General features: G+C 51.7%; 1 protein-coding gene across 2 annotated transcripts; it reads left to right on the top strand.

Moving 5' to 3' along the window:
* The first annotated feature begins 14,035 nt into the window (after positions 1-14,035).
* On the top strand, positions 14,036-24,720 carry LOC142913449 (tumor necrosis factor receptor superfamily member 6B-like). 2 transcript variants are annotated; one of them, XM_076060979.1, is made up of 4 exons: positions 14,036-14,173; positions 16,552-17,028; positions 17,869-17,971; positions 24,281-24,720. In XM_076060979.1, exons 2-4 carry the CDS (start codon positions 16,575-16,577, stop codon positions 24,717-24,719), a joined length of 996 nt encoding a protein of 331 aa, XP_075917094.1. In that variant the 5' UTR covers positions 14,036-14,173; positions 16,552-16,574; the 3' UTR covers position 24,720. The 2 variants fall into 2 exon arrangements, with proteins under 2 accessions (XP_075917094.1, XP_075917095.1); XM_076060980.1 differs by lacking the exon at positions 24,281-24,720 and having other exon boundaries at positions 14,037-14,173; positions 17,869-20,248.
* Positions 24,721-26,457: the final 1,737 nt, after the last annotated feature.

Raw genomic sequence — 26,457 nt, 5'->3', positions numbered from 1 at the left:
CATTCATGAGGCCATTCACATATACAAGCACAGAGACAATTTCAACCGAGAAGATGGATTCAGGCTTAGTAACCACTGGAAAGATGTTTTAAATCATTTCTGTTCTTAATTAATTGTATTTTTACGATGACCATCAGACCACAGCTCTTTCGCCAGCATTGCCTCTTAATACCTCTCACACCACGGTTAATGGTATAGTTTTACAATATGGAGCATACTAGGGCCTCGCAGCTGTCTCTCTCCCCCTCCTCTGTTCCGACCATGGACGAACTCGTCCGTCTGAACGGGACCCGTAGCTATCCGTGGTGCTGAAATTTGAGGGTAAGAATCCACCCATTTTTTCGCCATATAGCATTGTCATATATAACGACTTATTGTTGGTAGCTTAGCTGATTGGAGAATATAGAGTTTATTGATAACATGAAGGTAATTTATATTTTAGTTTTTATTGGTTCACTATATAGTACTGTGAATAGCTCAGATGTGTAGTCATTTCTGTGACCAGTCACTAGCTAATCACTCAGTTGTTTCAATGCTGGATTCGCCTAGTTATTTCAATGCTAAATTCTCCTGTTTGATTTGTACTAAGGGCCTCGGTGAATGTGTATGCTCTGACTTTAACGTAGCTATTTCTGCAGCAGGTACAAGCTCTATTTCTGCAGCAGGTACAAGCTAACCACTCAGCTATCTCAATGCTAAATTCTATGCTAATTCCATTGTCAAGATGTGTATGCCTTAACTTAGCTATTTCAATGCTAAATTCTATGCTAATCCCTTTAACAATGGGTGCCTCTGCGGGTGTGTATGCTTTAACTTTTAACATAGCTATTTCTGTGATCAGTCACAAGCTAATCATTGAGCCATTTCAATGCTAAATTATATGCTAATTCCTTTGTCAAGGCGCTTTGTTCCTCTCACACAGCTTAAAGGTCGTATCTGAACGTGGCTCTTTCACTCCAGCGCTGTCCTACCAGACAGTCTCGCCCCCTTCACTTGATGAAGGCCGCTTGTGTTGTGGCCGAAACGTCGTGAGAATATTATTGTGTTATTTAATTTTATCAATTTATTATTTTATTATCATTCTACGTGACTTTACCGAAAGAACCAAAGAAAGTGATCACTAAGGTTATTACCCAGAACACCAGTCAGTGCGAAATTGTGAGGGGCATTTGTCAATAGGACGTCAAGCAGAGTTGACTGTCCCGGATTTTTTAGGTTGGGTCTTGTGGGGACATTTATTAATTGAAACAAGTTAAATTCATCTGTAAAATTTGTGGCCACGGCCGGCGGGTTTAGCCAATTCCAATTTATATCACCCACTAAAATTATTTCACCTTTAGGGAGGCCCCCAAAAAGCTCTCTCAGTGCCGATGCAGCTTCAACATCCTTCCCACAAGGCAGTCTATAGCAGCACACTACCAATATCTGTTGATTATTTGGGAGAGTTATTCTGAGAGCCAGACGTTCAAAGCAACATTTTTTAAACAAGGAGTGAGCTGGTGAACATGCAATAGTGTTACGAACATAGATGGCAATTCCACCTCCTTTAGATCCTCGGTCAAGCCGAAAAAGGTTGTAGTTTTCAATCGTAATCTGCAAGTCATTGACGGCTGGAGTGAGAAATGTTTCTGTTAGGCAAAAAAAGTCCGGGTCAAGATTTGCCACTTCTAGTTTTAGTTGACTTAATTTAATCACAAGCCCTCTGATGTTGACATGTAGAACACCAACACCTTTCCTGCCAGAAAAATCTACAGAATTATACGAGCTCTTTTCATTTGGGCCAGGATGAAGCTCAATACCACCCAGAAATAAGAAAAGTAGAATTAACAGTTTGCATAAGTATTTTCTGTGAAAGGATGAAGAGCGGCGAACCTTGGACGAATAGCAGCAGCTCGCAGATGGTGTTATTTTTAAGAGCAGAATGAAGTTTGGAAGGAGTGCTGGTGAAGTAATGGGACAAAGATAGGGTTTAAAAGGATACAATGATGGAGTGTAGAAGTGTCTATGAGCTGTTTCATTTGCAGGTGTAGTGGCAAATCGAGCAACAAGTATTGACGCAAAATAACGAGGGTAGCCGTTTGTAGAGTTGAGTGTGGCACTAGATATGGCCGGGAGGGACAGCAGTAGGACACACAGCAGGAGAATTGCCATCTCTAAAATATCCGGGGTATACACAGATTTACACACACGTGGAATAGAAAAATATATATATATACTTGTAGGCCGAGCGTGAGAAAAACGTCTTGCCGCACTCGTCACACATGCACGGCTTCTCGCCCATGTGCTAGGGTTTAACAGCGCCCACCCCCCTCTCCCAGACAGCAGATTCTTGGCTGTTGTGGGCTCGGCTGAACCGCTTGCACCGCCTCCTTTCCCCGCCGCAAGATGGTGCTCGAGCTAGCCCTCCTTGAGCTCAGCCCACGACTGGAATGTCGTTTCTTGGCCTGCTCCACGTGAATGAGTTAGCTGCGGGGTTCGCCACGGTGTGACACATCAGCTGAGCGTCAGCACGCTCCAGGTACCACTGTCAGCGGCAGGTGGGTAGGCCTCCCAGCAGGTGGGTAGGCCTCCCAGCGGCAGGTGGGTAGGCCTCCCAGCAGGTGGGTAGGCCTCCCAGCAGGTGGGTAGGGCTCTCCAGCGGCAGGTGGGTAGGCCTCCCAGCAGGTGGGTAGGCCTCCCAGCAGGTGGGTAGAGCTCTCCAGCGGCAGGTGGGTAGGCCTCCCAGCAGGTGGGTAGGCCTCCCAGCGGTAGGTGGGTAGGCCTCCCAGCAGGTGGGTAGGCCTCCCAGCAGGTGGGTAGGCCTCCCAGCAGGTGGGTAGGCCTCCCAGCGGCAGGTGGGTAGGCCTCCCAGCAGGTGGGTAGGCCACTCCAGCGGCAGGTGGGTAGGCCTCTCCAGCGGCAGGTGGGTAGGCCTCCCAGCAGGTGGGTAGGCCTCCCAGCGGCAGGTGGGTAGGCCTCCCAGCGGCAGGTGGGTAGGCCTCCCAGCAGGTGGGTAGGCCTCCCAGCGGCAGGTGGGTAGGCCTCCCAGCGGCAGGTGGGTAGGCCTCCCAGCGGCAGGTGGGTAGGCCTCCCAGCAGGTGGGTAGGCCTCTCCGGGGCACAGTGTGGTGAGCAGTGTGTGTGAACAGTGTGTGTGAACAGTGTGGTGAGCGTTTGTGGTGAGTGTGGTGAGTGTGTGGTGTGGTGAGTGTAGTGTGGTGTGTGTGGTGTGTGTGTGGTGAGTGTATGGTGAGCGTTTGTGGTGAGTGTGTGGTGAGTGTGTGGTGTGTGTTTGTGGTGAGTGTGGTGTGTGTGGTGTGTGTGTGTGGTGAGTGTGATGAGTGTGTGTGGTGTGTGGTGTGTGTGGTGAGCGTTTGTGGTGAGCGTGGTGAGTGGGTGTGGTGTGTGTGGTGTGTGTTTGTGGTGAGTGTGGTGTGTGTGTGTGTGGTGAGTGTGGTGTGTGGTGTGTGTGTGGTGAGTGTGGTGTGTGTGGTGAGCGTGGTGAGCGTGGTGAGTGTGGTGAGTGTGGTGAGCGTGTGTGGTGAGTGTGGTGAGTGTGGTGGTGGTGTGTGGTAGTGGTGGTGTGGTGGTGGTGGTGTGGGGTGTGGTGGTGGTGTGGGGTGTGGTAGTGGTGGTGTGGGGTGTGGTGATTTGGGGTGTGGTGGTGTGGGGTGTAGGGGAGGTGGTGTGTGAGTGTGGTGTGGGGTGTGGTGGTGTGGTGGTGGTGGTGTGGGGGAGGTGGTGTGGGGTGTAGGGGAGGTGGTGTGGTGTGGGGTGTGGTGGTGTGGGGGAGGTGGTGTGGGGTGTAGGGGAGGTGGTGTGGTGGTGTGGTGTGGGGTGTGGTGGTGTGGTGGTGGTGTGCGGTGTGGTGGTGTGGGGTGTGGTGGTGTGGGGTGTGGTGGTGGTGGTGTGGTGGTGGGGTGTGGTGGTGGTGTGGGGTGTGGTGGTGGTGGTGGTGTGGGGTGTGGTGGTGGTGTGGTGGGGTGTGGTGGTGTGGGGGCTGTGGTAGAGGTGGTGTGGTGGTGGTGGTGGTGGTGGTGTGGGGTGTGGTGGTGGTGGTGTGGGGTGTGGTAGTGGTGGTGGTGTGGTGGTGGTGTGGGGTGTGGTGGTGGTGGTGTGGGGTGTGGTGGTGGTGTGGGGTGTGGTGGTGGTGGTTGTGGGGTATGGTGGTGGTGGTGTGGGGTGTGGTAGTGGTGGTGTGGGGTGTGGTGGTTTTGGGTGTGGTGGTGGTGGTGGTGGTGTAGGGGAGGTGGTGGTGGTGTGGGGTGTGGTAGTGGTGGTGTGGTGGTGGTGTGGGGTGTGGTGGTGGTGGTGGTCTGGGGTGTGGTGGTGGTGTGGTGGTGGTGGTGTGGGGTGTGGTGTGGTGGTGGTGTGGGGTGTGGTGGTGGTGTGGGGTGTGGTGTGATGGTGGTGGTGTGGGGTGTGGTAGTCGTGGTGTGGGTGAGGTGGTGTGGTGGTGGTGTGGGGTGTGGTAGTGGTGGTGTGGGGTGTGGTGGTGGTGGTGTGGTGGGGTGTGGTGGTGTGGGGGCTGTGGTAGTGGTGGTGTGGTGGTGGTGGTGGTGTGGGGTGTGGTGGTGGTGGTGTGGGGTGTGGTAGTGGTGGTGGTGTGGTGGTGGTGTGGAGTGTGGTGGTGGTGGTGTGGGGTGTGGTGGTGGTGTGGGGTGTGGTGGTGGTGGTGTGGGGTATGGTGGTGGTGGTGTGGGGTGTGGTAGTGGTGGTGTGGGGTGTGGTGGTTTTGGGTGTGGTGGTGGTGGTGGTGGTGTAGGGGAGGTGGTGGTGGTGGTGTGGGGTGTGGTAGTGGTGGTGTGGTGGTGGTGTGGGGTGTGGTGGTGGTGGTGGTCTGGGGTGTGGTGGTGGTGTGGTGGTGGTGGTGTGGGGTGTGGTGTGGTGGTGGTGTGGGGTGTGGTGGTGGTGTGGGGTGTGGTGTGATGGTGGTGGTGTGGGGTGTGGTAGTCGTGGTGTGGGTGAGGTGGTGTGGTGGTGGTGTGGGGTGTGGTGGTGGTGTGGGGTGTGGTGGTGGTGGTGTGGTGGGGTGTGGTGGTGTGGGGGCTGTGGTAGTGGTGGTGTGGTGGTGGTGGTGGTGTGGGGTGTGGTGGTGGTGGTGTGGGGTGTGGTAGTGGTGGTGGTGTGGTGGTGGTGTGGAGTGTGGTGGTGGTGGTGTGGGGTGTGGTGGTGGTGGTGTGGGGTATGGTGGTGGTGGTGTGGGGTGTGGTAGTGGTGGTGTGGGGTGTGGTGGTTTTGGGTGTGGTGGTGGTGGTGGTGGTGTAGGGGAGGTGGTGGTGGTGTGGGGTGTGGTAGTGGTGGTGTGGTGGTGGTGTGGGGTGTGGTGGTGGTGGTGGTCTGGGGTGTGGTGGTGGTGTGGTGGTGGTGGTGTGGGGTGTGGTGTGGTGGTGGTGTGGGGTGTGGTGGTGGTGTGGGGTGTGGTGTGATGGTGGTGGTGTGGGGTGTGGTAGTCGTGGTGTGGGTGAGGTGGTGTGGTGGTGGTGTGGGGTGTGGTAGTGGTGGTGTGGGGTGTGGGTGAGGTGGTGTGGGGTGTGGTGGTGGTGGTGGTGTGGGGTGTGGTGGTGGTGTGGGGTGTGGTGGTGGTGGTGAGGTGGTGGTGGTGGTGTGGGGTGTAGTAGTGGTGTGGGGTGTGGGGGACGTGGTGTGGTGGAGGTGGTGTGGGGTGAAGGTGGTGGTGTGGTGGTGGTGGTGGTGTTGTGGTGGTGTTGGTGTTCTTTGTGTTTGAGCGGGGAATGTTTTCTCATGCCAGGACGTACTTCTGTGGACCGCCGTTCACTTCGTTGGGATTTCGATTTTACGATTCTGGTGGTTTGGTTGTGGTGGTGGTGAATTTGAATGGTTTTAAGATCGCTAACTTGGTTGAACACAGGCACATAGTGTAGAATTGTTGTTGTTAGATTGTTGAATGTGCGTAAAGTGTGTTTTGGTGTCATCTCGGGATATTCATAATGAATGGTCATTCAGTCCATGCTTTTTTAATCCATTTAGAATGCAGTTAGACTGCAATAGTTACGTTGCATCATGGATATGTTGGTTAATATCTGATGCGGAAAGTGACTGATGGATACAGCAGACTCGGCCAAATTTGTGGATTCACCGCGAATTCTCAGATTTTGACGTGAATTAACAACTCGTGGATTTTCACCTCCTCGGCCAAAATGTGTAAATCTAACAACAGTGAAACCAACATTGGCGTTCTTGAAAATCCACGTGGCCGCCCCTACAGTGGAGCAATTGCATTTGTTTTACTGATTGTCCGTGTCGGGCGGTGGTGGTGGTGGTGGAGGGTTACGACACATTAACAATAACGCGAACTAACCCCCAAAAACATTCACGAATAATGCTGCTCGCGAAAAGCCTACGCGTTACACGAGTTGCATTTGTTTACAATGTGTGGGCAGAGTTTGATGCCGGTGGGGTGTGGCTCTGCTATCCACGTCGTGGGCCTGGTCTTCTGCGGCGTTCCGCAGGAATTGTCATCACCGATTTGGTCGTTTAGTGCTACACGTTTTAGTTTTTTCGTTTGCAAACTCGAGCGAACTCTGCAGAGACCCCGAGTTGGATTTCCTTGCTCACGGCCCAAAAACCGGTGTGACAATTATACTCTTTGGTTCTATTCGGTAAAAGTCACGTAGGTAAAAAAATAAAAACAACAAAAAATCTAGAAGTGTGACAATTATCTGAACCGGTCGTGGGCCTCCCCGAGATCGACTCCGCCTAAAAGTAGTACCTTGTGTGACATGTCAAACATCACCGCTGGGGAGACAAAGGGGTGCTGGGCGTGGTTTCTGGCCACCCACCCCCCTCGTGTGCCACAGTGCCGGTAGCCTTCGTAGGTGCTGCTGCTCGCCACTAACAGCGCTTGCCCCCGACAGCCTGTTCGAGGCTACACGGGGGAGCTTTGGCGGCGGCGGCGGCGGTGCAGGAGGTGTGCGCAGGAGGCCGAACGGCGTCCGGAGGAGCGAGGAGACGCGACCCGCGGAGAGCTTCCATGGAGAGAGGCGGGAGCGGGGCGAGGGAGAGAGGTGGCCAAGGAACGGGGCGAGGGAGGCCTGAGGGAGAGCATCGAAGGGGGGCCGACGAACGGCCGCGAGGGACCGGGGCTCGCTTCGAGGGGCACAGGAACTTGGCGGAACCGGGGAGCGGGAGGGGAAGAGGGGAGAGAGAGACGGGGCGAGCGGGAGGCAGCGAGACCTGACGGCGTGGGGGATGCAGCGAGAGAGAGATCGCCATCAGAGGAATTTCATGCAACGATTTTTAAGGGAAAGGTTAGGGGCGCACAGTTCGGAAGGAGCGAGAGAGACGACGGGGCTGGAAGAGTCGAAGGGCAAAGACGTGGCGAGAGAGAGGCAAAGAGACGGGGAGGCGAGGGCACGGCAGGAAGAGAGAGAGAGACATCAGAGGACGCCTCACCTTCAGCGACTTGTAAGCGAGAGGTTAGGGGGGTTCAGTTGGGAAGGAGGGATAGAGACGGGGGGGCAGGGAGGGAGAGAGACGGGGGGGCAGGGAGGGAGAGAGATGGGGGGGGCAGGGAGGGAGAGAGATGGGGGGGCAGGGAGGGAGAGAGTGAGGTGTGGAGGGGGGCTTCGATCTACGACCCTTGAGGGACAGTTTACCCCAAGTGGGTGAAGAGAGGGGGGAAGGGAGACAGGAAGTAGTGGGAGAGTAGCGTGGGGGCGTGGGGAGCAGGACGGAAGAGAAATGATTATCTGAACCTGTCCTGGGTCTCCCCTATGTCGATTCAGCCTCAAATGAGTACCTGGTGCAATGTTTAAACATCATCACTGGGGAGACAAAGGCGGACGGGCGTGGTGTTGGCCACCCACCCCCTCGTGTGCCACAGTGCCGGCCTTCATAGGTGCTCGCTGACAGCGCTTGCCCCGACAGTCTGTGTAGGTTCCGTGGTGGGGGGGGGGGGGTCTTTGTCTTTGTTACCGTATTATTAACATTTTCTCAAGTAAAGCTTTTGATCAGAAGCAACCTGGCCACAAATGACAGCTCAACGAAGTGGCCCATCGTAACGTGAAACTTTATGGCAGCCAGATAGTCTGAAATCGGGACGTTGATTTAGAATCTGGAGGGTGGAAAAACAGAGAACCCAGATAAAAATCCACGCGATGAGTTGGGGAGAGACAGGGAAACTCCGAATGTGCAGCAGGCGTTAGGATCAAACTCACGACCTCCTCTATAACCAGGTGAAGTAATCCACATCTTTTAGACACCGTTGTGTCATTTACGTTTTTAATTTCTCAGCGTTTCCGTTCCTTCATTCTCGCGAGTCACGTACGGTTGCGTTGGAACGTTCGCCAGCCACTGATTGCGCTACGTAACGCAATCTTTTTTGTTTCCTGGATCGTCGGTGTTACTGCCTAATCGCTTATGCCTAAAAAGTTTACAAATATATACGAAGGTGACATCGTCACGGCGGTGACGCGCTTCGCCGCTCCTGACGCGGTTGTCTGACTTGACCGCCCGAATGTGACATTGGTGTCGTTGCCCTGCGTCTACATCAGCAGCCGTGCGGCAAGAACAAGCACGTGACACGTGGACACGCTGCACGATGGCCACTCGAGCAAGGTCTTTATCAGGGTAGATGTACATTTTTTGTGGGAAATCTACAAATCAACTCAAATTAAAATATATCAGTGGTCCGAAGGTAGCGACAACAGGAATTGTAAATCCGCTGCCAGCAGCGGATATTGGAAGATTTGCGGATAATATGCCGACGTGAAAGAGGAGGCCTACAGGGCTTGAAAAACTGACTGCCCCCAAAAGTACAAATACCGTGGGATTTGGACCCGGGCTAGGATTATGGCTGTACTGTGAGAAGATTCGGTTTCTAGCTTACGCAGTGCTGTTGTTAGACAGCACAACTCGCATTTGGATGGGTTAAAAGTTAAAATCCTTGGTCAGGAATGAAGTCAGCTCATGGTCTCTCTGGTGATTGCTAACGCGTCGCTTTTGTGGCCAGGTCACTTGCGGTTATGCTCCACATTATCCAATCCTGGCCATATGAATGTGGAATGTCCACCTGTAACTCAGATCCACCAACAAAGTTGAGCGCCAACCCAATTTCGAGTTAAAGCTTTCGTGACTGCAGTGATTCATATTCTTGGTTCTTTCGGTAAAGTCACCACGTAGAAGGGAAACAATAAAATAATAAAAATATATAAAACAATAAAATTCTCACGTTTCGACAGTAACACAAACATTCATCATCAGGTGTGAAAAAACCAACAGCAAGATGATGACTGTGTTACAGTCGAAACGTCGTGAGAATTGTATTGTTTTATATATATTTTATTGTTTTATTGTTTCCCTTCAACGTGACTTTACCGAAAGAACCAAGAATATCACCAACCACAATGCCAATGTCGAGCAGGGGGACACTATTGCTTACATTTCAGATGACCGAGTTTCACTCTGGTGTTACGTGTTTAGTGTCGGCCGTACGTTCATGCACAGGGTAACTGTGCAAACACATGGGGAAGTACTGTGCTCATTTTACATTAAAACACACACACAACTGGAAACAGCAGATTAATGCTCACCTGGGACAGCTTTTTAAGATGGACCAGGATCAAAATATTTACGTAAAAAGGTAGATGTGAGCAAGTTGGAGTTTAGAACGCTGAACTTGACAATTCAACACTTAGGCTTTCGTGACCAATATCCATAGGTTTTTTATATATACGGAAACAGGAGGATTTCTCCATAGCTCTGGCTGCTGCTGCCTGATGAGGCTGGCTGTAATTACTGGCAAAACATCACAGTACTCGAATTGTAAATGTTGTGTGGGGGTTTATTATCCAACACACAACCAACCGGTGTGCTGAATTGGCATGCTTTGTTTACGTGACAAACCTTGCTGATTGGCTGTGTTGCGGGGTGGTGGTGGATGTAACGACACATTTACGTGAGCTAACCCAAAAAAAAACCTCATGGTTGATAAATAAAGGTAACATAGCAACGTGGCCTGAAGACTAAAATGTTGAATTGGTGCGTACTGCCTGCTGTGATATACGGTTTAGAGACACAGCCATCAACCGACAACAACATTGAACGAAAACTGGAAATTATGTAAACAGGCTTGTCGAGACGCACATTTGGAAATTGTGCCGAGAGACAGGAAGAAGAACACGTGGATCAGAAAACAAGCAGGTTGATGAAAACATTCAAAAGTGAGCGGGCTTGGGCAGGACACATCACTGGAAGGGTTTCATGACCAACATTCAAGAACACTCGATGGAGTGGAAGCCAAGAAACGAGATTCCTCCGAATGGAGACGAAGTGATGAAATCATTCATAATAAAGGTGATGAAATCATTCATAATAAAGGTGATGAAATCATTCATAATAAAGGTGATGAAATCATTCATAATAAAGGTGATGAAATCACTTTAACATAGCTACTTCTGTGACCAGTCACAAGCTAATCCCTCAACTGTTTCAATGCTAAACTCTCCTGTTTGATATGTAAACCCCTTTGTCAAGGTGCCTCACTTCTCTCAACCAGCTTAAAAGATGCTGCGAAGCTTAGCAGCGTTCATTGTAGCTCTGTCGTCCCGACAGATTTGTTCCTTTCACCTGAAGAAGGCCACTTGTGTTGTGGCCGAAACGTCGTGAGAATTTTATTGTTTTATTTTATTATTTTATTCTCATTCTAAGTGACTTTACCGAAAGAACCAAAGAAAATGATGAAATCAGCTCACGTGCTGTGGGTTGATCGTTGCATCGGCACAATCGTGAGAAGTGGTGGCGGTGGCTTGAGGCCTTCATCCAGCAGTGAATTTGATCGTTGATTTATTTACGATGTTTAAATTTAATCGCAGGGCAATCTTACACGTAACAGGGTCACCCAGCTGTAGCCTTTCAGCTGTGGCCGGTGCAGTCGTGAACTGCCTCCACCTTTGGCGAAGACTGCAGAGAATTTCACATGAAACTCTGGCATCACTCTGTGTAAGCTGCGTATACGCCACTACGCTCAACTGATTATATTTTAAATCACTAAATAAGCAACTGCAAAGTATGTCAATTGTACGTGTGGTATAGGCCGCGCTTTGCATATTCACAGTGTGGTGCCTGTATTTTATGGAATCATTTTCTGTTTGTAAAAAGGGCTTAAGGCCATCCTCTTAAAACGCCTAACTTGGCGATCATGCTATTGTGGATATCAGGAGGTAATTCGCCCCGAACTGCCCGTCTTAAATAGCGTTGTGCATGTGCCCGTATGTATGCCGGCCTAAAAAAAGAAAAAAATCACCTAACAGGTGTCCCGTTGAAGAATTTGCCCGTCGTACAACAGCAGTACCCTGCCTTGCTAAATGCAGAAAATGTGTTACGTAATAATAATAAGCCTTCGCCGTGCACATGGGCGGTTCAGGGCAACTCACCTCCAGATATACAACAATACCACGATCGCCAAGTTAGGCGTTTTAAGAGGATGGCCTTAAGCCCTTTTTTTTTAATCCGAACCGGGACCTGGGGAATGCGCAGGTCCCCGGTTCGGATAATAATAATATTCACTGGCGTTGGCCGCGAGCGGGAATCGAACTCGGGTTGGCAGGTTCGTAGCGCAGCGCGCTGACCGCTACACCACCGCTCCCCTTCGCCAGGAGCACGGCGACGTCACCACTCCAACCACAGCCGCACAATCAACAACAACAACCGCACAATCAACAACCGCACAAACAACAACAACAACCGCACAATCAACAACAGCAACGCGCGTCGCGACGCGAAGCCGCTTGTGAACGCCTCGGCGGGGCGCGTTGTGGCGGTGCCCTCTTTGCGAGGCTTTCTAAGATTGGTTTCACACGACGGCTGTCTCCCCACAAGTAATCTGTCTCATCGTGCCGCAGGGCCCAGGTGCCGCTAGCGGGCGCGACGTTCGCCACGGCCGTTTGAATTTGGGTTCTCGAGCGTGCGATTGGAATCGGGTGAATTAATGTTCAACGCTGTTTTTTTCATCTCTCTCGTAACGTTGAGCGTAGGCGATCAAACCGGCCTGCAACCACAGCCACCTGGGGTGGTTTACTCTCCCCCCACCCCCCGGTTGTTGCAGCCTTTCCAGAATTCCTGCCTAAATTAAAACGTCGAGTTTAAATTTCGCTTTAAAGCTTTCGTGACTGCAAGGATTCATCTTCTTTGGTTCTTTCGGTAAGGTCACGTAGAATGAGAATAAAATAATAAAATAACACAATAAAATTCTCACGACGTTTCGGCCACAACGCAAGCGGCCGTCTTCAGGTGAAAGGTACAGACCTGTCGGGACAACAGAGCTTCAATGTCTGTCATCCCGTTAGGTCTGTACCTTTCACCTGAAGACGGCCGCTTGCGTTGTGGCCGAAACGTCGTGAGACTTTTATTGTTATTTTGATGTTGAGTTTGCGTGCTAAGATTGGTCCACAGCCACACACCAAGATCCTACAGGGACGTCTCTCTCTTTAATGTGGAACACCGGAATGGAGTGAAGTCACAGCTGACGCATCTGAAGGCATTCCTGTATTCCCCCGGGGAACGTTTCACCCCACACGTACGTGTGTGCGTATATACGTCTCTTTATAAAATGAGTGCAAACCTGCAAGGGAGGAAATATTAATATAATTACGTGTAAGTTGAAATGGATTTTTGTTGTTGTCAAGGACAATGTATGCCATTTGAGCCTCTGATGCAGCCGGACGTCATCAGTAAATGTCAAAGCAGCCAGACGAACTTCCCTCAACACGAGCAGCAGAGAGATTGTCAACACCGCTGGCGTTTCCCTTTGTACCCCAACTCCCATCGCTCGCCTCTTTTATTTTTACGCACAATTAAAGAGTCATTGCCCGAAACGCCGCCGACTGCATACACGTTTAAACATTTTGATTTAAAGCTTTCGTGACTGCAGTGATTCATATTCTTAACTCTTTCGGTAAAGTCACATAGAAGAGAAACAATAAAATAATAAAATATATAAAATAATATATCTTCTTTGGTTCTTTCGGTAAAGTCACGTAGAATGAGAATAAAATAATAAATTAATAAAATAACGCAATAAAATCCTCATATATTTTATTATTTTGTATCCCTTCAACGTGACTTTACCGAAAGAGCTAAGAATATATACGTTTAAACATTCTAAGGCCACGGTGTTGTTAAACGTTTTGCTGTTGTGGGTAATTATAACCGTCATCAGGTTGCGAGTGTGACATTTAAAATGCTTATTGCCGCATGAGCCGAGTGGAGCGGTGGCGCAGTGGTTAGCACACCGCCCGGATTCGATTCCTCGCCCACGGCGGCGCGCATCAGTGGCAATATTCGAACCGGTCCTGGACCTGCCCACCCACCCCTCCCTCCCCACACACCCCTCCCTCCCCACACTTCACCAGCCCCCACTGGCCAGAGTGGTCAAATATGGTGAATCACCCCCCCACCACCACCATCACGACCGACAACAACGGCGTGCGGAAGGGGTGAAGTGACCGTGACCATCATCCAGCAGTGGGTCAATCAAGGACTGACTTCAATCTTTATTTAAAGATTTCGTGACTGCAGGAATCCATACGTAGTAGGTAGAAAATAAAAATATATATTTTATTTTATACCTACGTATAAAATAAAATGTTCTTTCGGTAAAGTCACGTGGCTTTTCCGAAAGAACCAAAGCGTAAGGACTGACTTGGTCCTTACATTACGGAACACATGACAAGCCACAGCAATGAGCATCACCCCCCCTGTCCCCCCCACCCCACACACACTTCCGCTCATACACGTCACTTCCGCCCACGCCCCTCACTATCACTTCCTGCCCACGCCCGTCACTCTCTGCCCACGCCTCACTTCCGCCCAATTACGTCACTTCCGCCCACGCCCGTCACTTTCACTTCCTGCCCACGCCTCACTTCCTGCCCACGCCTCACTTCCGCCCACACCTCACTTCCTGCCCACACCTCACTTCCTGCCCACGCCTCACTTCCGCTCACGCCTCAATTCCTGCCCACGCCTCACTTCCTGCCCACGCCCGTCACTTCCGCCCACGCCACTTGGCTCTGCTGTTCGGTGGCTGAGCACGTGGGTGGGGTGGGGGTGGTGGTGGGGGTGGGGAGTTTCCCACAAGTCGACGAGAAGCGAGCGAGTGGCGAGCGGCACATCCGAAGGGCGACTCCACTCACAGTCGCCCGGGGCTCCGCACCGCCTCCACGCCCCCCGAGGTAAGAGACGGGACGCGGCGAGGATGGAGCGGTGGGGACGCCCGCGCCGTTCCTGGCCGTGCCCCCCGGTGGTCGACTCGGCCTCGAGTGAGCTCCTCGTCGGGTGCGGCCCTGGCGCTTGGTCCACCCTCCCGCCTCGTGCAACCTTTCCCCGGCCTTCGCGGCCCTGCTCGCCGGCAGCGCTTTGCCCCCGGCGGTCTTGCCGGAGGCTACCCGGGGGATCTTTGTCTTTGGGTACATCGAGCGTGACCTGAGACAGTGGGGGCCGAAGTTTGACTCCCTGCCGCGGTGAACGCGACGAGCGGAGAGAGCCTCGTGGCGTGTACACAAATCGATTAAAAAGCACCAGTCGGAATTTCGATTTAAAGCTTTCGTGACTGCAAGGATTAATCATCTTTGGTTCTTTCGGTAAAGTCACCAACACGTAGAATAAGAATAAAAATAATAAATTGATTAAATAAAATAATAAAATTCTCACGACGTTTCGGCCACAACACAAGCCGTTTCAATGCTAAATGCTATGCTAATTCCTTTGTCAAGGCGCTCTGTTTCTTCTCACACAGCTTAAAGGTCTGAGCTTGGCTTTGTTCGCTCCAGCGCTGTCCTCCAGACAGTCTTGTCCCTTCACCTGATGAAGGCCACTTGTGTTGTGGCCAAAACGTCGTGAGAATTTTATTGTGTTATTTTATCAATTTATTATTTTATTCTCATTCTACGTGGTGACTTTACACAATACCTCCAGTCAAAATGTAAACAAAAAACATACTATGATAATATATAATGCATTGACCTTGAAACTGATTGGTCCACACCAAGGGACGGCTTTCTTTCTAAGGGACAATGCCACATATATTATCATAGTATGTTTTTTGTTTGCATTTTGACTGCAGGTATTGTGGTTAATGCAGTAGACATGATTCCTTGTTAAAAGGTTTCAGTTTTGTTGCCAGAAAAAAAGGGGAAAAACCCTATTATTATTACAAATCGTGCGATTGATAAAGAGTTGGAGCCGTGATTGGAATACGTGATTGTAGCGTTTGACCAAGGCGAAATGCCGAAGTCGCTCGCGACACTGCCCCAGGCTTGGGGCTTGAGTCCCCTGCTGATGTCTCTGTGCGGCAGGATGTGGCGATCCACTCGGCATACAACCTCGCACTCCCCACCAAACATTCCCCGTATCCCTCCCCCCACCTCGATGTCCCAAGATCCCCGTCCTCTCATCCCCCCCCACCACCACGATCCGATTGTGTCGAGAAGATTCCAGAAGAATGGATTATTTAATAAAGAATTAAAGTTTTCGTGACTGCATAAATTAGTTACTGGTTTTTTCGGTAAAGTCACGTATGTAGGAATACCATAACGTTATATTAAAATAAATCAATCACGATGTAAAGGTAACTTCCCCGTAGAAGTGTGTTAATAAAGAATTAAAGCTTCTGTGACTGCATAAATTACTCATTGGTTTTTTCGGTAAAGTCACGTATGTAGGAATACCATAACGTTATATTAAAACAAATAAATCACGACGTTTCCTCCTGCCCCGTCCTTTCTCTCTGGCCCCTCCCCCCACCTTCACTTCTTATTTAAGGCTTCCGTTTCATCCGACCTCACTTCTCTGTCCGTCCTTGCCTCTTGGTGTCTCTGTATTTCTGACTTGTACCTCGTATTTGTTCACTCTGTCTATGCTGGTATGTTCAATCCAGAGGTTGAACACGAAATTTAACACTCTTCTGAAATTCGTGGTCCGCCAGGTAAGTGTCTGTGTTGTTGACCTGACTGGTTGTGTATCACGTAATTTTCCTTAGGTTTGTTGAATTCTCGTCTCTCCTTGTTGTATTTGCCTCCGTGATTCGTTTCTTACGCCTGATGAGGATCGCTTGTGTTGCGGTCGAAACATCGTGATTGATTTTTTTTTAATATAATGTTATGGTATTCCTACACACGTGACTTTACCGAAAAAACACAATGAGTAATGTATAATTTGTCTCATTGTTTTATCCCCGTTGTCTGTGAACTCGCGTTTGAACTCTGCGGTTTTGCCTTCGTCTCGTTGCGCCCCCGCGCGGTCCGTCTCTTTGCCGAACAACACTTGTGGTGATCGCATCGGTGCCCATCGAATGGTCGGCGATGATACCGCCCCCCCCGCCTTGCTGATCTCGACGCGGCGGTCATCGTTGTCGTCAGCCACGCGGTCATCGTTTTCGTCAGCCACGCTCGATCCTTGGCGGAGATGAAGACGCTCCCGCCAACCCACGGCCGTCTCTCAGCGGTCGCTGGTGACGACGCACCAGCGATGTAACGCGATGCACGGCATCTCCCGCCCGCCTGTGCTTAAACACAAAACGTGCGCGCTCCTCCCGCACCCCCCCCCCTCGCAGATCGCATCGGGGCTACGCTAGCGATGACAATGATGACGACGATGACGACGACGATGTTGCTGCTGCTGCTGGTGGTGATGACGGGGGCGGCGGCGGCGGCGTCGGCAGACGTCTCGCCGATGCCTTCACCGTCCCAGCCGCCGTGCGGGCTGTGTCCCCCGGGCCACCACGTCTCGCTGCCGTGTTCCACCAAGGCCAGCGAGCAGCAGCAGCAACAGCTCCTCCTGGAGGACACGTCCGACGTGGAGGCGCGTTGCACGCCGTGCCCGCCGCGCCACTACACGCAGTTCTGGAACTCCCTGGACCGGTGTCTCTACTGCGGCTCGCCGTGCAAGGAGGGCCAGCGGCTCGCGAAGGAGTGCAGCCCCACGCACGACCGCGTGTGCGAGTGCGAGCCGGGCACCTTCCTGACGCTGCCGCAGGAGTTCTGCGAGCGGCACAGCGGCTGGGCCGCCGGGCACGGCGTCGTCACCAAAGGCACGCGCGGGGTGGGGGGCGGGGCGGGGTGGGCGGGGAGGGGCTGGGCTACACTACGTGTGTCGTTGCCATTCGTCCGGCGATCGATTCGCCCGTGACCAAAGACGCCGCTCAATCGTTGCGTCCGATTTAATTAGTTGAATCGATAAGGGTTCGTTCCGCGTGGCCTCCCCCGTCAACAGATCCCTGCGGCGAAAAACGCACGAACGCCCAAACTCCCCGTTCATGCATTCTTCATTCATTGGCTAGAGGTTAAATCGTTCACGTTCCATCGGGACAGAGCTCCTTCGCGCGCAGCGCGAGATTTCTACCCCACTCAGAAATCAATTGGTTCCTACTTTCACTCTTTTGATGATCATTCATTTGTAAACGTATTTACTGTGCCCCGCCGGCCAGTGCTCGTCAAGTCGGGGGGAATCTTATCTCCACTCTCCTATCTCCCAGCTATCTCCCGGCGCCAATTTGTGCCTATTCTTCTTCTTCTTTGGTTATTTCGGTAAAGTCACCCCGTAGAATGGGAATAAAATAATAAAATAACACAATAAAATTCTCACGACGTTTCGGCCACAACGCAAGTGCCCTTCAGGTGAAAGGAACAGACCTGTCGGGACGACAGAGCTTCAAGTCGTCCCGACAGGTCTGTTCCTTTCACCTGAAGAAGGCCACTTGTGTTGTGGCCGAAACGTCGTGAGAATTTTATTGTGTTAATTTATTATTTTATTCTCATTCTACGTGGTGACTTTACCGAAAGAACCAAAGAAGATGAATCCTTGCAGTCACGAAAGCTTTAAATCGAAATTTATGCCTATTCTCTTCTCATCTTTCTCTCTCTCTACGCAGGGCGGCGGCGGCGCGGGAAGCAGGGGGGAAGGAGGCTGGAGAAGCACTTGAAGCTGCTGCTCCGGGTTTGCGCGAGGAGACCGCCCCGCCGGGAGGAGGGTCGGTGAGGATGCACGGTTCACCGTTGCGGAGAAAGACGTGGTCGAACAAGACGGGGGTGGGGGGGCGGGGGAAGGGCCTTTTAAATGGTCGTGTTGTTGTAGTCACAAACCGAGTGTGAGGGCTCAGAAACATTGATATAGCAACCATTTAAATCGATGTTTCAGCTGCCCAGCCGTGATTATATTGGGTTCTTAAGTTCGGCGAGTTGACTGCGCAAAAATTGCCATCTTAAAGTTGTATTCTTAGCTCTTTCGGTAAAGTCACGTTGAAGGGAAACAATAAAATAATAAAATAAATATTTTGGAATAAAAATATATTTTATTATTTTATTGTTTCCCTTCAACGTGACTTTACCGAAAGAGCTTAGAATATGAATTACTGTAGTCACGAAAGCTTTAAATCAAAATCTTAAAGTTGATTTGTCGAATAATTCTGGGTTTCAGAATTTAAAATGTTGGTTTGATCGCCATGCGCGTAGGGAAGCCGTGGCTCCTGGTGGTAGTTCTGCGTGACATGCTTCTGTGGGCCGTTGGGCAAACTGCAGAAACATTTTTGGGAAAGAGATGACAGTTTTATATAAGCTGTAGCCGGAGTCTTTCAAGCCCGTCGATTGAAGTCCTCTAAATTATCCAATATAGAACACTCATCGCATTAATTAAATCGATTGTAGAGGGTTAAATAATTACACGATGAGTGGTGATGATGAGGTATGATTAATTAAATTACATTCCGTAAATTGAGACGTAGCTTGTAACAGAGGACGCACATTAAGGTTGTCGCATGCCACAAACTGCTTTGGGGACAACATAACAGTGACTAACTTTAATAAGCCCACATTATTAACAAACGCTTCCTCACGACTGAAACCTTTAATCGCTGAACATGTCAGACAATTTGCCGTGCTATGAGGTGCAGAAGAGTACGGCGTAGTTACGAAGAGCGACCACCGTTACAGCTAAAATGTTACAAAAATCCCCAATTTGAAGACGGTTCATCGATAAACACATTCCTGCGGAGGGAGGGAGCTGGTAGGAACGTTGGGTTGCTCGGTCAATGGCCAGGGTCAACGGCGGCACCACGTGGTGTATTCCACAAATAGGTCCGACTGTGAGGGCGGGCACAAGCCGGCGTGAGTAGGTGAAATGTTGAGTTTTATAAGGGCACCACGGGGTGACCAGCCCCTCCCCACACAGCCCCACCTCTCCCACCCCCCACCCAGCCCCTCCCTCCACACCCAGCCGCTCCCCACCATCCCCACCCAGCTCCTCCCTACCCTCCCCTCCCCACCCTCCCCTCCCCTCCCCACCCAGCCCCTCCCTCCCCACCCAGCCCCTCCCCTCCCATTTTTGGATGCACGACGGACGGACACAACAATAATCCCCTGTGGGCTGCTGGTGTAATAACCAGGAGGTTCCTACACAGTACAAGCATGTGTTTCACGTGAAGAGAGAATGGAAATATATTTCAGCAGTATTCACAAACTCTCCTACAAGCAGGGCTCTCAATGTTTCCCTAGAATGCGTGCTGGCTTGGAGTTAGGAATTATCAGCAGAAGGCACTGCACCTAGTGAGTGTGAGATACACCCATCGTAAGAGTACATGTTGTTGTGTAGGCCAATCAGTTTAAAGGGCAATGCATACATTACCGAAGTATATTTGTTTGAACGGTTTACCGCAAGTATGTGTGGTTAATGCAGACTGGATGCCTTGTAACAGGGGTCCATTTGGTGTTTGAACATCTTAACACCTGCCGCCTTATTGCCAGAAAGGGTAAATCCTTCTTTTTGTATTATTCCACCGCTATGTTTATTGCACCAAATATCCTTACAATCAATCCAATGAGATCTTTATACAAGAACAATGAGGATACACGAGGATATGGCTCGTCAAAGATCCCAGAAGAGTGTTGATGCGAACAAAAATAACAAAAAAATATTTCGTTGGTGAGATTTATAGAGAGGCATTTCTGGAGCGGAGCGTAATGTACCTCTAAGTACTGGGGGACTGGTTAACGCAGTCCCTCCACATGTTTGTTGACAGCATAGTATTTTTATAGTTGCGTGTGCACACGCGTCACATGACGTGTGACGTGCATCACATGACGTGTGCACACGCATCACATGACGTGTGCGTGCGCGTCACATGACGTGTGCACACACGTCACATGACGTGTGCACGCGCACGACTTTTTTTGGAATGTTCAATGTGTTTTTGTAATTGTCACGGATGGTTACGTGTCGACTGTTGAAACCTATGAATAAAAGTTGCACGAAATGGACGCGCGTTCAAAATTCCTCGCCAATTTGGAGCGGATCCGAAATCCGCAAATACGTCGTCAGCTACGATCTGTCGTTTTCCGGCTGAATACCTCCCTTCAATCGTGGCTGCGGTGGCAAAAAAGCCACCGAGCTTTTTCTGCCCGTGAGCTGTGATCTTACCGCCTCGTCTGCGTTCATCGGTTATCGCCCCCTTATCGCCGTGCCGCCCTGGCCAAACTCAACAGGACGCCTCCACGGTAATATTATATTGTTCTGAGAGGCGTTATGGTCGTCCTGAAGCCAACTCTACCAGAGCGAGAGAGAGAGAGGAGGCAGTGTGCGTAGAGTTGTGGTGGGCCCCCGAAAGTTCACCGCGACAATTCAGGGGCCCCGATGCTGATGGGAAGATCGCCAGTTGGGGTAGACACGTGGCCGCGCCTCACCACGTGATTCCCCCGCACGTGACCTCTTGACCCGCACGACCGAATTCCGCATTCCTAAGGCTACGCGAGCACCCCGCACCCCGCACCCTTCCCGTGCACTTACAAGAACAACCCACACCCCCCAGTAGCGCCCCCCAGCCTTAACAGCGTGTTAGGGCAAATACTAATAGGAGTCCACTGGAGACAGAGCCGGGTTAAGATTGTGTAAGCCCCCTGGGCTACAGGTACCGTGAGGCACCCCGGTAAAAAATGTTCAAAAGGAAAACAAATTTTGATTTAAAGCTTTCGTGACTGCAGTAATTCATATTCTTAGCTCTTTCGGTAAAGTCACGTTGAAGGGAAACAATTTTTTTTTATTGTTTTATATATATTTTTATTATTTTATTGTTTCCCTTCAACGTGACTTTATATATATTTTATTATTTTATTGTTTCCCTTCAACGTGACTTTACCAAAAGAGCTAAGAATAAGGAAAACAAAGTTAAAGAAAAATAAAAAGTATTTTTTGTTACTAGGCTAACGACGAATAAAATTCAGCATGCGCAACTGAAATCACTTTTCACTTCGTCTCTGGAGGCGCTTCAGCTGGACGAGGCCCCTGGGCTGCAGCCCCTAAAGCCCCCCCCCCACGCCCGAATCCGGCCCCGATGTTGGATGTTGGTGGATGAGTGAGCGAGTGAGGAAGAGTGAGTGAGAGAGAGGGGAGTGTGAGTGAGACGGAGGGAGGCGGGTGGGTGGTCGTGAGAGAGGAGGAAGTGCGGAGAGGGATGAGAGTGCGAGATGATGTGGTGGTGGCGGTGGTGGTGCCGCGTCCCGCGACTTGGGAATGCGCCAGGGGGCGTTCAACTCGTGACACTCACTCCACAGTAGCAAGCTCCTGACGCCTTCCAGGATGGCATCAGCATCGCCACCCCTCCACTACGATGACATTACATTAGGGGGTCTAACGTACCCCCCCCACTACGACATATTACATTAGGGGGTCTAACGTACCCCCTCCACTACGACATTACATTAGGGGGTCTAACGTACCCCCCTCCACTACAACATATTACATTAGGGGGTCTAACGTACCCCTCCCCCCCACTATGACATATTACATTAGGGGGTCTAACGTACCCCCTCCACTACAACATTACATTAGGGGGTCTAACGTACCCCCTCCACTACGACATTACATTATGGGGTTTAACGTACCCCCTCCACTACGACATTACATTAGGGGGTCTAACGTACCCCCTCCACTACGACATATTACATTAGGGGGTCTAACGTACCCCCCCCACTACAACATATTACATTAGGGGGTCTAACATACCCCCTCCACTACGACATTACATTAGGGGGTTTAACGTACCCCCTCCACTACAACATTACATTAGGGGGTCTAACGTACCCCCTCCACTACGACATATTACATTAGGGGGTCTAACGTACCCCCTCCACTACAATATTACATTAGGGGGTCTCAACGTACCCCCCCCCCACTACGACATTACATTAGGGGGTCTAACATACCCCCTCCGCCCCCCACCATGTTGAATCCACAATATGTGTTGTATTTGCTTTACAAGATTGTGGTGAATTTTGATGTAAAGCTTTCGCGATTGCGGGGATTCATATTCTTGGTTCTTTTCGGTAAAGTCACCAACACGTAGAAGGGAAACAATAAAATAATAAAAATATAAAACAATAAAATTCTCACGACGTTTTGAATGCAACACAAGCAATCATCATCAGGTGTAGTAGTAAAAAAAAACGCCACTTTTTTCAAATTGTTCTTGCTGTGGTTTTCACACCTGATGATGATTGCTTCTTGTGTCGCAGTCGAAACGTCGTGAGAATTTTATTGTTTTATATTTTTATTATTTTATTGTTTCCCTTCTACGTGGCGGTGACTTTACCGCAAGAACCAAGAACAATATTGCGGTGGTTGTAGCGGCACGGAGTGCCTGGCGGGATTGCGCGCTTCGTGTTCAATGCGTACAACGTTTAGCGCGGGGTGGCCCGGATGCCTTGCATTCGCGATCTCCGTCCAACTATCCGGCGTCTGGTTTCCAACGCCCCACGAGCAACGCTTTGCTTGAGCCGTCACCCGAGGCGTCGTTACGTCGGCGCGTAACTTGCGCGCGATTCGCACGCGTTGGCCCGCGCGATTCGCAACGTCGCTCGCGCGTCGCACACGCCGCGTTAGTTACACGCGCGCGGTCCGCCACACGCGTCACGCCGGGCAAGCCGACGCAGTTGCAACGGACGGTGTCACGCGCCCGAATCGCCGCCCAGAGGTCGGCGGTTTTGACCTCCCGGACTCGGCAGAGCCGAAGCCGGACTCTCCCGCGGCCTCCGCGCGCCGTATTTCGACCCCGCTGTCTGCGACGTCGGTCCTCGCGGCTCGCGATGTACACGCTATCGGTTCATCCGGCGGTTGTTTATTTTAGCGTTTCGGACGAATCGCGCGGCAGCAAACGTGCGACCGGGGCGACAAGCTCGTACGCGCGGAACGTTGCAAATCACGCGGCTGTAGAAACTTTAGCTCACGTGGAAATAAGTCGATAATCCTTCGACGCGCCCACGCACACAAAACCAGAACGCCGCGCAAATTTGAGAATGTTGTTGAAACCGCGTCAACGATTGGGGGAAAACAATAAATCTCGAGGCTCACTCAAACAACAAATATTAAGGAACGCGACCCTAAATAACAAACCGTGGGGCGGCGTGGCGCGCTCGCAAGTCCCGACGTACCGCGGCGACGGTGCCGAAGCAGACGAGCAAAAAAATTCTAGATTGGAAGCTTTCGTGAACGCGAGGATCCACGCTCTTTGGTTCTATTCGGTAAAGTCACGTGGGTAAAAAAACAATAAAAAATCACGACGTTTCGGCCACAACACAAGCGGCCTTCATCAGGTGATTCTTGTCCCGTTGTCTGTTAAAAGCTCTAACAGATAGGTGAAAACCCTCCCCGTACAGGCTATCAATTCTAGATTTGAAGCTTTCGTGACTGCGAGGATCCACGCTCTTTGGTTCTATTCGGTAAAGTCACGCGGGTAAAAATAAAATAAAACAATAAAAAATCACGACGTTTCGGCCGCAGCACGAGCGGACGTCAAAGGTCTCGCCACGGAGCCCACGCCACTGGGTGACGGGCTAAGGAGCTCGGGGAACGAGTGGCGAGGGTCGTCGAGCGTTCCGGCAAACTCGTAGCCACCTACCCGGCGGGTACGCGGGCGGTCCGTGCACGTGGCATCGTGACGCGTGCACGTGGCATCGTGACGCGTACACGTGGCATCGTGCCGTGTGCACGTGGCATCATGACGTGTACACAACGCTCACCACGGGAGCTGTGCACTTTGAAATGATCATCTGACGTTGAAAACTAATTCACTTACAACTGATTTAAAGCTTTCGTGACTGCAGTAATTCATATTCTTAGCTCTTTCAGTAAAGTCACGTTGAAAGGAAACAATAAAATAATACATATGTTATTGCTATATATATTTTATTATTTTATTGTTTCCCTTCAACGTGACTTTACTGAAAGAGCTAAGAATATAATATTACTTAGAACTGTTTTTGTCCTTCCCCCCCCCTCGCCCCCCCATCTCCGACTAGCGCACGGTTGGCATCGTGCTCACGCGCACCTACGTGTACGCACCTGGCCGAGTCGGTGGGACACCCTTCACCAAGCACACATACTGCTGCATTCCGAGGTGGGTTGACCGCCGCTCCCCCCTCCCTCCCCGCGCTGTCACGCGCCACGCGGGGAGGAGCCGCGTGCCGCGGCGGTCTCCACCAGCACGGCCTGCAGCAGGCCGATGTAGCGAACCGTCGCGCGCAGCGTCGCCGCCCGCGACGGCCGGAGGCGGTCCGGCGGCAGCAGGCGACGCAGGAGCAGGAACGCGCGGTTCAGGTTTCGCACCTGAGGGCACGGACACGCAGACGGACGGACGTGCGCGGACACGCCGTCAGTGCCGGGGATGGACGCCGCTTGGCTCTTGAGCGGCGGCGCTCGAGGGCCGAGCGGCGTCGAAGGCGATTGACGATCCGGTGAATCGCCGATTCGCTTCCCGTCGCTCGCTGGCGGTCAGTCGCCCTCCCTATCGCTCTTCTCTCGCCACCAGCACGGGATTTTTGTTCCCGTGAATTTAACTCGTTCCGCCACCCGTGGGCGAGGACTCGGTTCGACCAGACTTCAACCGTCTCGCGTCACCCCGTGCCGCGTTCCAACAACCGCACGGCAGGCCACGATAACGCGAAGTCATAGTAATAGGTTTTACCCTTTTAACTGGCACAAAAACTGACACATTTATTCAAGGCATCATGTTTGCAATAACCACAACACAAGCAGTCAAAATGTAAACAAAAGAGACAACTCTGATAATAATATGCACTGTCCTTGAATTTGATTGGTCCACACCCGAGACGGCTTTTCTTAGAGCCTAGTCTCCATTGGTGTTGGACCCGATGACGCCAAAAGGCGTACAAGGGTAAAACCTATTACTATATCTTGTTACTGGCAAAGGAGGTCTCATAATGTAAACGCGAAGTCACTCAAAAGCACGGGGAGAGAAACGGACGCGTGGGAGGATGGGCACACGGACGGACGGACGGATCCGAGTTTTAAGTTAAAAAATTATTTGTTTTACGCGGCGTCCTCGTCTTGGGCCATTTCTTCGCGCGACGATGAGCGACTTTACGTTTTACACCTCAGACGTTTGAAAGGGCACCCGCCAGCTCTCCCAGTGGCAGCTGTCCTCGTGCTGCACCACGTGACGCCCGGCCTGCAAGTGGGGGCCAGTCTGGAGGAGACTGTCGCTGCTACGTGTGGTCCCAACTGATGTAGGTGCAGTGTCAATGTTTAAAACGTCACTCACATGGACCACGATGGGCTACTCTATTCATGTAATCGCTGGGGTGGCCTGCGAGATCCGAACTGAGTCTCGAACGTGCCACCGCTGGGCCATATCACCCCCCCTCCCCTCCCCCCCCAAGTTTTATTTTAGTCTGAGTCAACCTAAGGGGATCGTGGCTTCTCACCCGGAACCTTTCGCGCACGTTCGCTTTGCTCTTCCGAGCTAACGCGGCAGCAGCCGCTGTCCTCTGGGAGGCGGAGGAGCTCCAGCGGGAGGAGCGCGAGGAGGTGGAGCAGACGGTGGTGGAGGTGGTGGAGCAGACGGCGGTGGAGCAGACGGTGGTGGTGGTGCTGGAGCAGACGGCGGTGGAGGTGGTGGAGCAGACGGCGGTGGAGGTGGTGGAGGTGCTGGAGGTGCTGGAGGGACCCGTGAGAGTCCTGCAGAGCCCAGCTGGAATCTGAGACCCCTTGAGAACCACGCAGGACGACCCAGTTTGCAGCATCCGCTGCTGCTGTGGCTGCTGGTGGTGGTGGACCTGCTGCTGGTGGTGGTGGACCTGCTGCTGGTGGTGGACCTGCTGCTGGTGGTGGACCTGCTGCTGCTGGTGGACCTGCTGCTGCTGGTGGTGGTGGACCTGCTGCTGCTGGTGGACCTGCTGCTGCTGCTGCTGGTGGTGGTGGACCTGGTGGTGGTGGTGGACCTGCTGCTGCTGCTGTTGGTGGTAGTGGACCTGCTGCTGCTGCTGGTGGTGGTGGTGGACCTGCTGCTGCTGCTGGTGGTGGTAGTGGACCTGCTGCTGCTGGTGGTGGTGGTGGACCTGCTGCTGCTGCTGGTGGTGGTAGTGGACCTGCTGCTACTGGTGGTGGACCTGCTGCTGCTGCTGGTGGTAGTGGACCTGCTGCTGCTGCTGCTGGTGGTAGTGGTGCTGCAGGAGGA

This window comes from Petromyzon marinus, unplaced genomic scaffold (assembly GCF_048934315.1).
Source record: "Petromyzon marinus isolate PM22_M1 ecotype Great Lakes invasive population unplaced genomic scaffold, UKy_Petmar_22M1.pri1.0 PM_G_Scaffold_26, whole genome shotgun sequence".
Taxonomy (NCBI): Eukaryota; Metazoa; Chordata; class Hyperoartia; order Petromyzontiformes; family Petromyzontidae; genus Petromyzon; species Petromyzon marinus.
This window is presented reverse-complemented; position numbering and strand designations above follow the sequence as displayed.